Here is a 14691-nt window from a genome sequence, read left to right as displayed (position 1 = left end):
GTCAACCAGCCACTGGATTTTAACATGTGGGAGCTTTTGACTGCATATCAAAAGAGGTTCAATTCGTGATAGGGGTCTTGACCTTGAACACACAAGACCCTAGATGGATTATGCTGTGTGTGTTTTTGGGGGTATGTGTGCGTTCGTCAGGGAACAAAGAGCCGCTGGCAAGTGGGTCACAGGGGTAAAGGTGCATAAGATGCAGAGCCGTGGGGCAGCGGCACGTGGTGCATGCTGCAGAACAAACAGCCGAGCCTGCACTCATTCTCTATTAGTAAACGGCTCCGGCATTTTAAGAGAGCGTCTGTTATTTGCTTATAGAGCTCTGAGTAATGAAACTTGGGGCCTGGGGACCTAGTGCATAAAGAGTCCAGGTTTAAGCCACACACGCTGGGATAGAAATGATGGAGGTGGGCCATTAGCAGAGGAAAATCATCAGTGTATTGGAAGTTCTTTACCACCTTGAACATTTATAGAGGACAGTGAGTTGGGCAGTTTTTGACCAGATTGAAGAGAAAAAGCTATTGAGGATAAATCAAATACAGTTTAAAGAATTTCTATGAAGATATATGACTCATCAAATTAAAAAGATTATAGTTGAATATAAGACTATTTTAATGCCTTAACACTTAGAAATGACATTGTAAGACACTTCTTGAGCCATAACAGTAAGACCTATTCCCCTTTTAACCATTTGCACCATAACGTAGACTCAGAGTCAAAATATTACAGCTGTTTAACCATTTCAAGACTACAGCTTAGAGAATTTAAAAAAATTAAAGGTTGTGACATTTAAATCCAGAATATATTCTTTCGTGGCAGATTTTTGCATATGTTTTAAGCAGTTTCCTTACTCTGTTAGAGTCGACTCGAGGCCTGGTTGTGTATGACGGAGGAGCCATGCTGAAACCGCGAGGCACCAGATACTCCTCAGCATCCATCAAATCGTCCAGGTCCTCCTCATCCAGAAGGCTCTGGAAGAACTTGCTGTCATTGGGGCTGGGAAGCTTCATGCGGTCGTCTCCCTGAACAAAACATTTTTAATTCAATTTAATTTCACTGGCATTACAGATGCTTTAATGAGAAATTACACTCAAAAATGACCCACAAAATATCTCAGAGGATTTCATTCAGACACTACATTTATTTGTCCAGTAAGCAGATGGTTGCACAGTAGAGCCTTATTATCGAGGGTTCTGACAGTGAGCCTGTTGAGGCAAACACACCTGGATGACCAGGTATCGCTGGGGGTCACGGGCCATTCTGCAGAACTCAGCGGCCAGCTCCTTGAACTTCGGCCTGCTGTCTGCATCAATCATCCAGCCTGGAGAGGAGAAAGATGGAGCAGAGAGGGTTGTAGGGGAGCGAGAAGAGGACAAAGAAGAGGTTAGATTGTGAGGGACATTGTCTTAACTCAAGTTGTGTTCACATTAAAGATTTATATACATGTGTTTCCCATAACATTCAAAGATAGCTGAATAGAAATGCAGCTTATTGATTGTCCACAGTTGAGTTTGTGTGGTTTCTTAACCTTTAGCATGTTTCTCTAATTGCCATTTTTTTTGGAATAACTAGTGTTGATTACCTATTGCTTTGGCAGTTTGGCAGTAGACTACTACTGTAGGTTCAGTCTTGGCATGTAACACTAGTAATATTATTTCTAGATATTAAACATAAAATATATACTATATATTTAAAGTATGAGTGAATAGGTGATGTTTTTCAATGTATTATCCCTGTAAAAGTTCAGTTGAAAATGCATTATAAAAGCATACACTGTAAAATTACATTAATTTTAACCTTTATTTACTAGAAAACACTGAACAAGCAGGCACGGTGTTCACTTTTAGCTCCATATGTTCTGAGGGCTTGCTCAAGGGCTACTCAGAAGTATAAGGAAGAAGAAAAAGTGTTTTTCATTTTGATATCCGGCCCACTTTCCTCTCCCTGAGGCCACTGCTGCAGTAAACACAGCAAACCCCCGAAGGTGAAGTGAAACACCAGGTGGTGTCTCAGCTCAGATTAGACAGCAAGCAAACTGAGCTGCTGATTTCAGTGTCTGCGTTCCTTTTCATTTTCTACAACAGTGATAGTTATAGTTGGGTCTGGGTGCAATACTGTCTAGAAAATATAAGTGTTTAATTTCATAATGAGCAATGACAAATAATTGTTTACTGCATTGATGCAGTTCTGCATAATCTGTGGTCTAATGTATGTTTTGTGTCCACAAAAGCTCCTTATTTTTTTGTTTTAAACCATGACCGTGAGCATTATTGTTTCCTTAAATAAACCCTGACCCTATGTTGTCTTTTCGCCTGTCTGTCTTCGCTCAGTTCATCTAATTTCCGCTTCTAGCGCCCCGCACAGGCACATTACCTAAATGAGGTGCAATTACTCCAGCAATCAAACTCTATTTCATCTTTATTGGGGTGGCGCAGAGGCAGCGGGGCACACAGTGTGACGGCACACCAAATCACAAACAACGGCTCTCAGTCAACATGTAATTAGAATTAATGCGGCCAATTGCTGCGCTTCCTTCTGGCTTTCAATGAGGCGGCGTGACCCTTGTGCTTGTTTGACTCAGTGATTGACCTGTTTTGGCTATTTCTGATCATCGTCCTGACGCTCACCTAACGTCACCACATTCTTGTGTGTTTGTATATATACACTCACACCACAAATATGTGAGAGTAGCATTGTACTGTGGGTAAAAATTAATCATATTGAGATTTTAGACATGTAAGGAGGATACAGTGCTCAGCCTTATAGTGGATGTAATTGGCAGAAATGTAACGTAAAATGTGATATCTACCCGAAGGATTACAAATAAATCAGGAATAAATGGGAACTTCTCAACATTTTGCTACTTGTTAAATTAAGGGAGTCCCTTTGACCTCTCAGCATTTCTAACACTATTGTCCAGACACATTTCACATAGCACGTAACATTTATTTTTTTCTTCTCCAGTGGGACAGAAAGAATCAGCTGGAATTGTTATTTGGCTAAATTGCTGCAGGGCTTTCATGGTTGATTCTGTGCTGTCAAAAGCCATTGGCAGTAGTTTTTCATTTGGAAGAAAAACAATTAGATATTATGACATTTCGGTTGGATTAACATTTTCGTCTTGGGAATATGTTTTGATATCAAGCTCCAAGCTGCATCACATCATTCTCTTTCAACACATTTGGCATTTAAGCACTCTGCTGTTGTCCTCATCCAGAGAGACTAACAATGAGTGCAGTTCAAATTCAAGCACTACAAGCAACTAATAATAAGTATATACATAGAAAAAAAGAGATATAATTTAACAGAACAAGAACTGCTAAAAAAAAAAAAAAAAAAAAAAAAAGTCAGCAGAGAGAAGTTGAGATAATTTTTATGAGAATTTCAGCCAGCAGCAGAGGATAGGGAGTCACAGTAAAGTCACTTCACCATAGTTGAGTTCAGACAGGGTGGAGCGATTAGCAGACTGATGCAGGCAAGGGGATAGCCAAGCAGCCGATAGCTGGCACAGCTCATAGCATGGATTGGCATGTATGTCTGGATCGTTTCCTGGAAATATGGGAGGGTGGATCCCTCTGCAGGCGTGTGCACCAGCACCGGGCATCTGAATTCAGCCAGGGGAGGGAGTGCAAAATGGAAGAGACATGGGAGAATTTGGGGCGGATGAGGAGAAGGCCGGTTTTTTGGATGAGTTTAACGGGCTTGGAGGGAGAGTTGGTAGTCCAGATGGAAGATGACACGAACAAGGATGTGGGCAGACTCTCCAGTGAGGACAGGCCTGCATGTTGCAGACCAAAAACCCAGCATCTCATTGCAGTTTCATGACAACATGGTTCCTCTCTTTTTCTCTGACTTGTTTTCTCATCTCTCCTCTTTACATATCAACTCCTCCTCCAGCCTTGACTCAAAGCCCCAGAGCTCAAATAATGCCTTGCAGAGTGAATATTAAAAAATGAACCTTTTTATTAAACTACAAGTCATCTGTGACTCCTCAGGTCGAGTTGCAGCAGTGTATAAACATGATTTAAAAATAAAAAAAATAATATGGGCCTCTGTTTAAATCAAGGATGGCACTCACTCACTGTTTTGGATTGCTGCTCTGTAACATTGTCTCCAATTCTGCCACTACTGGACTTTGTTTATATCCGGCCAACTAATATCCCTTGGACGTATTGGGAGATTATGGGCAATATTTCAAATCAGTGAGCAGGACTGCTTTATGGCTGAGTTACACAATTTTATTAACAGGGTGAGGAAGTATTTCGATTTTTCAAGCTGGTTAAAGAAAAAGTTTGACATTTTATCCATATCACCCAGCGATTGTGGTGTCGACCTCTTAAAGAAGCCATAACATGCACATTTACAGGTCTATATTTTTGTTCTGGGGCTCTACTGGAATATCTCTGCATGATTTACAGTTTAAAAAAACTCCTTATTCATCTTATACTGGCCCTTATGCAGCCCCTCAGTTCAGCCTCTGTCTGAAACAGGCTGTTTTAGCTCCTGTCTCTTTAAGGCCCCCTTCCCACTCCCACTCTGTTCTGATTGGTTAGCTCTTTACTTGAAATATAAACTTCTCAAATACATGTACATCCAATCCAAAATAAATGAGTGGACAGGGCAAACAATCCGTAGAACAACCTTAGCAACAACCTTAGCAACAAAGGCTACGTGCAAACGATCTGACTTCAGTTTGATGGGGAGTTAAAGGTAAGTTTGCAAATGAAACGGTAAGAGCGGGATGAAGCCCTGGATTTTGACTTGAAGGCAGCATTTTTACTTATCTTCACCTCACCAAGTTTTGGAACTTTGACTATGTTTAACATAGACATTATAATTATAACATATATATAAGTTATAATTATAAGTATATCAATGACAGAAAATCACAAAAATCATGATCTGTCACCTTGTAATATACCTCCAAGCCACCAGCAGCAGAGTGTACTACTTTTTGCAAATTGTTGTTAGTTTAGATACCTTGCACATCACCACTCTGCTTAATGTATCAAAAGTAGTGTTTTTATACGAGAGGTTTGTATTTTTACCATTAATCGTGCACATGCTTCTTTGTGAGTGTCTTGGATTTTTTTGGTCTCAGTATGTATGTCTGTTTGTGTGTGTGTTTTCTCACATTTGACCATGACCATGTAGACATCTATGGTGCAAATGGGCGGCTGTGGCAGGCGCTCCCCTTTCTCCAGTATATCTGGGATTTCCCGTGTGGAGATGCCGTCGTATGGTTTCCCTCCAAATGTCATCAGCTCCCAGATGGTCACTCCTGGAGGATGTGATGGGGTAGGAAGAGGGAGATAGAGAATAAGACAGACAGATAGAGATGGGAAGGTGAGACAAAGATGTGACAAAAAAACAAGATAAGCAGATGGAAAAGGGGGCGAAAATGCAAATAAAGGAAACAGGATTTCAGGTCATTGACTTCTTTCCTCCCTCCTCTATGAGCATATTAAACAGTGATGTCTACATACTGTACAGATGAAGAATGATACATTTAGCTTTTAATTCTGCTTCTGTGCACCCACCGTAACTCCACACATCACTCTGATGGGTGAACTTCCTGTAGTGGATGCATTCCAGTGCCATCCATTTAATAGGCATCTGAGGTGAGGAGAACAGATAAACAAAGAGAGGGGTTTCAGGATGAAAGAAGCAAATAAAGACAAAAAAAATCAGCATTACTGGTTTCACGTCTGTCACATTATCACAATATATCTTCATCCATATGTAAACTTGAATTGCAGATAATTTTCCATAATGCTATTCTGCTGAACAGCTGCCTGATCTTTTAATGTACCGTTTGTGAGATATCGGGAAATCGACAGCACTTTCAACCATACTTTTGCTTTGCTCAATATTATTCAAGTACTGTGATTGATTAGCTTCAGTCTAACCCAGGGATCATCAATAGAGAGCGTGCTTTTTAAGATACTAAATGAGATTGTATTGGCCATTTGTCTCACATTATCTCAATAGCCGGGTGGGTTTACAGCAGGCAGCTTGTGAAATAGTAATAACAACGGGCCCTTTGACATTCCTGACAAGGACAATGGCACACATTGCCATATCTTACCCTCCATATGATTTACATATTGACTGTAGAGGGGAATTTTCAGATGTAGAGCCCACTGAACAAAGCAATTATCTGGCCTTTTGCATGTGAACGCACATATGCACACGCATGTACACGCAGCGGCCATTTCAAACACAGCCCCCTTTGTGTTTGTGTGGAAGCCTTATGCACGCTTGCTCTTCGGGGAAATGAACAGGAAGAGGAGAAATGAAATGCTTCAGGTTGGAAATGTGGTACGGTTCTGTTGATTTATCTCCCGTGGTGCCTCTATTTTTATGGCATACATGTAGATCTGCTGACAACAGCTCTCATTTATCAGGGCATCAGTGAATACCATCATGGAGTCAATCACTCAGATGGTTGCATCAAACTCTCCAGGTCTGGTTTATGAAAGTACTTCTTCTTTTTTTTATTTTTTTTATTTTTGCCCACAACATAACAGCTCCAACTCAAGATGCAGTGGCTACCTCAAGGCCTCCAGCTGAATAAATGCAGCAATGAACACGCCAATTTAATAAAGGGAGTTGATCAGGACAATTTGCATAGCGAGTCTCAAGTGAGGAAAAGAGAAGGGGCTTCTGATTAATGTAGTCTGGGTCCCCAAACAAAACAAAGTGATTGGAACTGTGGCTGCATTATTTGTTTGGATGAAGTACTTCCAAATTGTATTTTACTGAAACTACTTTCACCAGACTTTGCCTGACCAGAAGAGTTTCACAGCTCAGGAAGCGACACAAAATACATGTTTTTCTTAGTATTTATCACATGCAGAGAACAGCGTGTTTACCTCAGTTATTTTCAAAACTAAATTTATGTCCATGCTAGCTGACTATATTTGAAAATGCCATTTACATGTGAGGAGATGTCGTTTTGGTCTCCATCCACATTTAACTGCCTGATATGTAACATGAAAATGCTTAAATTTCTCCTCCTTCTTCCTCCTCTTTTGGTTGGTAAACATGAAAATAATGCACACCTAACATCTGGCGAGGTGGAGCCCTAAGTTCCCTCCGTTCCGTCTCCTCATGCTCTCCATCATTACCTATATAGTGTGTTTTAATACAGCCACACTCAGAATTTAGCTGTTCTCATTTAAATATTTTTCTCTGACTGAGCAGAAAACAGTGATTTGATGGTGGGTTATAAATATTACCTGCAGACCAGGGCAAAAAGTAAGTCCAAGTGCTGCAGCACTGAGACATCACTCAAATCATTATTTCATATTTGTGAAGTCGTCTGACAAAATAAATATTAATGCAGGTTAATGACAGCAGCTGTGCCGTTTGATTATCTATGCTGACATTTAAAATGAGAGATCAGAGAGGAACCTGAGGGTGACAGAAATGTTGTCTTCTTGACTTCAAATCCCTGAATGTGTCTGAGCAGGGTTAATTCATCATTTTAAGGGTTATTTGATGTCGAGGGTTGATTTTCTGATGTGTCTGCTCCGTTCTGATTGTGAAAAATGGCTGTTTTATGTGGGGAAGGAGAGACAAAGATGGAGCGGAGAAGATGCTTTTTCCAGTTTAGCTGGCTTAGTGTCCACATTGTCTAAAAGTGACAATAACCTTTCCAGCTCAATCAGATTCAATTCAAATACTTCAGATCTTTGCGTCTTTAGAAAATGACCACTTCTGTTCTGCTATGTGTATTGTAATGACTGTATGATTAGTTGGATATAAAGAAAATTAAATAATAACAATTCTGATAATGAACTGATAATTTATCAAGTAGAGCAAATAAATACTTCTTCTCAAATGTGAGTGTTTGCTTTCTTTTCTTCACTTCATTGATGACTATTTACAGTTACACATTTATGGTCTGGCCATTTGAAATGAGAAATATATATTCATTTTTTTACATTTTATATACTAAATTGTTAGTCTGTTTGTGATTTGATCAATTAAAAATGCAAATAAATCTTAGTTGAAGCTAAAATGACTTCTCACTTCTCTTCCCCAAGTCTCATTTCCCTGGTCACCAGCAGTGATTTTATTTTTTGGTTGCAGTATTTTCCTCTTATGTCAACCATCTTTACAAGATTGTTAAAGTGATGGGTAAGTACTGTACACACACAAAAACATGCACACGCCTCCACTTACACCAACCTTGCCCCCGTCTGCGTTGTATTCCTTCTCATCAGCGTCCAGCAACCTCGCCAGGCCGAAGTCTGTGATCTTGATGTGATTGGGCGACTTCACCAACACGTTGCGGGCGGCCAGGTCCCTGTGGACCAACCTCCTCTCCTCCAGGTACATCATCCCCTGAGAGGAGGAAAAAGCAAGACTTTAAATTATCTTACGGAGCAGTTTATCATTTTACATTCCATGATCTGAACAGCCTGAGATTGTCGATGCGGTAAATGTCAGCACTAACATAAAATTATTATCATAACTGTCATCATCATTAACCGCACACCCACGAAGACATTCAGATTCAATCTTTCATCATTATCACATCTCATATCTGAGAGTTCTTGGCAGCTTTTATAGCATTCCACAAATGTTAGAAAGTCAGAATTTTAGTCTTTTGACGAGCAGAAAAATAGAGCAGAAAAGCTTCTCGAATCAGAATTCCAAGTACAAAACTCAACATTTCTCAACTCCACAGTTTCTGAGATACAGACATCACATCAACAGCCACTTGCAGAATCCAGTGTGAACACTTGAGGCAATTCAGATTTTCGCAATGCGTGGCATATTTAGAGCAAAGGACATTGTGCAGGAGGGTATTCCTCTTTCATCTGCAGTTGAAAAGCTGGACCAAGCAGCTAGTACAATTACAAGATAAAACTGGCTGTACGTCTTAAATTGCGTAACATCAACATCTTCTTGTAATGTGTCCAACTCCAGTAGTAATCTTGTTCGGTCATAACTGAGATTGTGTCACTGACATGCCTCCTCTGTGTCCTCGGTAACTGGGGCTATTTTCAAGATGGCTAGGCAGGGAGAACAATGGATGTCCTTCCAATTTTTGTTAACGTTGATTATGAACACCCGATGAGCAAAGCAAGTAAGCTGGGAAAACAACAAAGCCTTGAGCGGAGAGAGCGGCAACTTTGCTTTGCAGCCATAATTTGTTGCTCAATGGGCTGGATGGAGCTGGCACTCTTGACAGTCGCACAAAAATCTATTTGCAGCCGTGCAAACATGCTCACACACACACACACACACACGAGGATTTACGTCATGCTGCAAGTCGAGATACACACACAAACCGGCTCGCAGGGACACAAACACACGCCAACTTTTCTTCATGAATACAAACACATTTTATCATGGCCAAGTAAGCACAAACACGCTCGCCTGACACACACGCACACTCCTCTCCATCTTCTGTGCTCATAGCTGAACAAAACAGCCAAGGAGGCTGGCAGACAAGGCTGGGCCAATTGAAGTGTATTAGACTGGATGTTAAACAAGTGGATGCCACTTTACAGGTGGATCAATAAAAACACCTTGGTGAGGAGGGAGGCAGTCCTTGTACTCAGCAGACAATGAAAAATTTCAACCAAGGCCCACGCCTCCGCTGGCACGAGAGAATCATTGCCCATTTGAAATACTTACAGTGAGAATACTGTATGTGTGTTTGTGTGTGCACGCACTGAGGCAGATTGTGTTGAAATGCTCGTCGTGGCGGGCCGCCCCGCGCCGCCTCCTCCCAGACGAATGTGAGGATAAATCGATAGCGCCGACGTCTGGCTCGCTGCTGGCTGAGCCCTCATCCATCATCCGCCGGCCTTACTGAGACAGATGTGTAGACACACACATGTACACACACACACACACACACACTGACAGAGACCACCTATACGCAAAAGCAAGACATATTTCACTGAGCATATTTGGTGGCTCTTGCAATATTTCTATCTGTCACTCTGTTTGCATGTCTCTCGCTGTCTTTCTCTTTTCCATTTGGGACACTTCCTCATCTTCTGTCTCGTTCTGCTAAAGTGTGCCTCTTTCCTCGCCAGTATGAAGACAATGTGCTGGGACAAGGGCCAAAACACCCCCCTTTTACTGAAAGTGTATTTAAAATAGATTACTTCTAGGGGGTTTGGGCAGGCGATCAATAACAATGCTGATTACAATAAGCCTGAAGACGACCGTGCCACGCAATATTTATCCCCGATGTTGACATCGAGAGGAATTAGGAATCAATGGCCCACACAGTCCATTAATACACTTCGACTTAAAGTGACGGGGCAATGAGGGGAGGCCATCGCACTGACAGGGGAATGTACAGCAGCTCAAGGAGCCAATTCATTTTCAGCCACTCCGGGCGGTAAACACCAGCGTCCCAGCGGAGGATGTGGGGGCAGCCTTGGTTTCAGGTCGAGAGGGTCCTGCTCATTGTGCCGCTTTAACACTGGTTAAGTGTCACAATCCCAACAGTCCTGAAGTCCTTAACAAATGGCAGTGTAAAATCTTGTGATTGGATAATCCATGATTGCACAACCCATGATCATACAGGAGGTAATTAAACCTGCCATTTTTTGTTTGGTAAACGACATTATAATTCTTCTTCTTATGCTCTGTAGTTTTCAGCTGTTTCACCTGTGTATGACTGACATGTTGATCACCAATTAATTTATAAATGAATCCTTTCAGTCTGAGAAAACTGGGTAAAACCCTAACAAAGTTGTTAACTGCAAGTTTCAACAACACCTTGAATAAATAGTGAATGAGTAAAGTACCTGCCTGCCTGAATGTAAAAATCACTTTGTGCTCTCTCTCTCCATTATTTTTCTGTGGAGGAAGCAAAGCCGTCTGCCTTGGAGGAAAAGCTACAACTGGCGCCCTGTACCACTCCAAACTCTTTCACTGGGCAGCTGAACTCAAAGTTCAAACTATCTGTTTACGGTTGACCTTTAACAGAAAGTTGATGTACATGTTGATGTACAAAAATGAATCTTCTCTGAGTCACTGAGTTTCCTTACAAGTACAATAAAACTGTAAAGTTAATATTGTTATGCAACAAATCCATGTGGAAAAGTATAACTTTATGCTCAAGGGAAATATCATTTATTGACATTACTGAAGCTACATCCAATTTCTTTTGAAAAGTCTGCAGGTTTGCAGACACTAACAATCCACATGAAAGGCTCCTAAAGTTCATATCAGAGCCCTTAAGCACTTGCTGAATTTGCAGCAAGACAGACCAAAGCCCTTGTGGACTTAACAAAAGTGAATCTAAAAGTCTGTGACACCGTGAGACCGAACACTGAGATTGTAATTTACAAACCCCATGGAAGGCGACTTGAAAAAGAAAACCGAAGTGGCAGTGAGCATGCGAGCATTTCCAGGTTTTCAATAAAGGTCACAATTGTGTGACTAAGGCAATACAGAAGCTACAAAACAATGTTAAAGGGGACATATTCTGCATATTTCCAGGTCTATTTTATATTCTGGGATTCTGCTGGAATATCTTTGCATGATTTATAGTTCAAAAAACACCTTATTTATCTTATGCTGGACCTTTATGCAGCCCCTCAGTTCAGCCTCTGTCTGAAACAGGCCGTTTTAAGTCCTGTCTCTTTAAGGCCTGCCTCATGATTTGCCCACTCTGTTCTGGTTGGTCAGCTCCCGGAAGCTGCATCTCAGCAGACTTCCGCCAGAGGTTATGTAAACAAAAAATAGTAGTAGGACTTCTTCTTCTCATTCTTTACTCAAAATGGAAACCTCTAAAATACATCCCTATATATTAATCCCCGAATTTGATTTGAAATATGCAAGAAATGCCAGAAATGTCTATTTTTGTACGTACTGCCACCAATAAAATCATATTTTGAAGCTATTTCCATTTTTCCATATTGTTGATAAAAAGTGCCATTTAATTTGGATGGTAGGTTTGTTTTCTCATTATGGAAGAAAATTTCAATGTTGATGTTGACATTAGGTCAGAACCAGCAGCTGCAGCTTTGAATACATTGTCCAGTTCAGGGAAAGCCTCCATTTCCAGAAAACACATTTCTGAACCCAATGTGAAAGGTCCCAACAGGCAGCTTTTCCCAGCATTAAGGTTAAGAACTCACCAGCATGGTTGCACATCCCAAATGACACTGAGGGCATGTTTAAGCCCTCAGAGCATGAAGTGCTGCTGTAGTAGTTTGAAATATTTAAAGGTTTTATTTTTGCCAAAGACACATTTTACTTCATGTAACTTTTCAATAGCTGTTTAACCAAGACCTCTGCAAGAGTCAGGGTGTGCTTTAGGCCCTGTGTTGGTTTGTGAATGTGCAGCAGAGATCAACTATTAAACTATGAATGCAGCTAACCATTACTTGTTTGTGATTGTAGAAGACAAAAAGGAAAGTGCTGGTGATTGCAGCCTGTTTGAAAAAAATCAGACTTTTGCCATATGTTTATGTAAAAGACATATCGGTAAGTACTGTATATCGTTATCGGATTTTTTAAACTCTTATAACCAGTATCTGCCCTAAAAAACCAAGTATCGGCTGGGCTCTAGTCCTAGTCCTCGTAAAATTAAAGTGGAAGAATGGTCTTCCCCACAGTGCAACCAAGACAAAAGACCGATTATGAATCTCAAGAGAGAGAAATATGTAGAAAATAAGGCTTGAATTTTTTTTTTCCTCAGTTTAAGTGCTCAGCCAAATGACTTGTGAGAGGATGTGGTTTGTTGTGAATAATTCCTCTTTATTGTTTAGCCTCCTCTGACCCAACGCCGGCTACCAAGCAGGATAAAATCTCATTTTTAAACAGCGCTGAAGGTCTTTTCTCATCTCGGTGGAGTTCTGAATTGTTTACAGAGGCTAAAAGTTTTCTAAAGCACACAACAGACAAGGTCATGGCTAGTCTGTGACCCATTAGCACCTTCTCTCTAGCAAGAAGGAAAGAAGACTAAAGATCTGAGTCTTCAGTAATGGAATAAAACAGAGGATGAAACCAGGCGTGAAAAAAAAAAAGAGTGGAGTAGAGAGGAACTGCAGGGAGCAGTATACCTCAGCGGGAGCGAGAGATGCTGTGGAATAAAAGATGCTGAGTATAAAGGAGAGCAGTTGGAAAGTAAGTGGAGGAATATGGGGACAGACATGATGGAGTATAGACGGTAATAAATTCAACTCAGGTCTTCAGGAGATAAGGTCTTTGTTGAAAATATTACCAACACAAGCTGTATACAAACATGAAATAGTTTGTATTTATTTACTTTTTTGTATTTGTTGCCAGGCAACATGTTCTTTGAGGAAACAGTGGGAACCACCTGAGGTTAAATAGTTTTAATGATACAAACCCCTGCACAGTATCCATGAGCTGCAGTTTATTTGGGAATTTATGTCAAGAAAAGCTCGAAAAAAAAGAAAAAAAAAAACGGCAGGAATGCTCAGTTTCTTATAGGAACCAGAAGGTGAGGTGCCTGTTTCCGGAGGGAGCGATAAGAGCGCCGCGTGTGGTGCAACCCCCCCCTCCCACCGAAACTCCCGCTGCAAACCTCAGCGCCCCACCGAATGGGTGAAGAGGCAGCAACAATGTGAGCAATATGGGACTGTCCGCACGCCGAGAACTGGGACCAGTGCGATAAGGAGCGTGCACAATGGGTCCGCTCAGGTGGCGCAGGTGGTCGTCTGTCATACGCTGTGTGCTGCGCGCAAGATAGAATGGAAGGCATTCCCACAGAGCTGGCAGTCTCCAAAGCGTGTGTGTGTGTGAAAAACCTCCTCGTGTTGTGTGTATGTGTGTGTGTGTGTGTGTGTGTGTGTGTGTGTGGGAGAGAAAGACAAATAGAGGGAGCGAGAGTGAGCCAGTCAACGTCCAGATGTGCCTCCCTTTAATCATGTGTTACACAAATTCAAATTTTATTCTGATATATCGTTATAAAAGTCAAATCAAATTTATCTCTAAAGCACTTTTACAACCAGGCGCAGCATGGAGCAATTTGCAAAAAGGACGACAGGAAGTTTAGATAATGTGCTAAGGTAGTGTACTGCATTGAATTATCTCCACAGAAGCCAATAAGCTCCAAACTGCATCGCCGGATGGTTTGGATGGTTAATGAACGATCCAGGTGAATGTGACATAATGTGACATATATAACGACAGCTCAGTGGTGGCGCAGCAGTCGGGGTGTAGGCCCATTTACTCCGCATTCAGCCGTTCTGGATCCATGGTGCAGGAAAAAAAATGCACCTATCTATCAAGCTGAGCTGAGCTGGGTGTGTTTATGAGTGTGTGTGTGTGTGTGTGTGTGTGTGTGTGTGTGTGTGTGTGAGGTGTGCAGCCTCAGCTTGGGGTTTGAGGGGTGAGATAAAGCATGCGAAAGAGCGGCTGAAATTCCCTCCGTGGGATTTTCAAAACAATGCAGGACGCTTATCGACGCTTGATGTCTTCCTGCTTCCATTCTTAATTATACCCACCTCGAGAGAAAACCAGATGTAAAATTATCTAAGCTCTGTCACCATGATCTCAATTCCCCTGTGGGACAGAAAGATCCTTCCAAAATGTCACTGTGCAGGCAATAAAAGACCACTGCTGGCAAATTTACATGAGCAAATGTCAATAATTTTTTGGCTGCTGCAGTGAAAACAGAAGGAGGAAAACGCTACTTTTGGATCAGCGAGATTTCTGCTCATATGTGAAAAGAGG

The 14691-nt window shown here is 41.4% G+C and overlaps 1 protein-coding gene across 9 annotated transcripts in view; it reads right to left on the bottom strand.

Moving 5' to 3' along the window:
- LOC121892375 (receptor tyrosine-protein kinase erbB-4-like) overlaps positions 1 to 14691 on the bottom strand; it is a 270376-nt gene that overhangs the window by 24237 nt on the left and 231448 nt on the right. For 8 of the 9 annotated variants that reach the window (XR_006094399.1, XR_006094401.1, XR_006094400.1 and 5 more), the window contains 5 exons: positions 8194 to 8355; positions 5544 to 5619; positions 5138 to 5284; positions 1227 to 1324; positions 855 to 1025 (listed from right to left, as the gene is read on the bottom strand). Coding sequence is in view for 6 of the 9 variants with exons in the window: in XM_042405408.1 (XP_042261342.1) it covers positions 855 to 1025; positions 1227 to 1324; positions 5138 to 5284; positions 5544 to 5619; positions 8194 to 8355 (654 nt within the window). In the remaining 3 variants the exon portion in view is untranslated. The remainder of the gene's footprint in view (positions 1 to 854; positions 1026 to 1226; positions 1325 to 5137; positions 5285 to 5543; positions 5620 to 8193; positions 8356 to 14691) is intronic. The other variant, XM_042405404.1, reaches the window with a different exon arrangement.

The sequence above is a fragment of the Thunnus maccoyii genome, chromosome 24 (assembly GCF_910596095.1).
Source record: "Thunnus maccoyii chromosome 24, fThuMac1.1, whole genome shotgun sequence".
In the NCBI taxonomy this organism is placed as follows: Eukaryota; Metazoa; Chordata; class Actinopteri; order Scombriformes; family Scombridae; genus Thunnus; species Thunnus maccoyii.
This window is presented reverse-complemented; position numbering and strand designations above follow the sequence as displayed.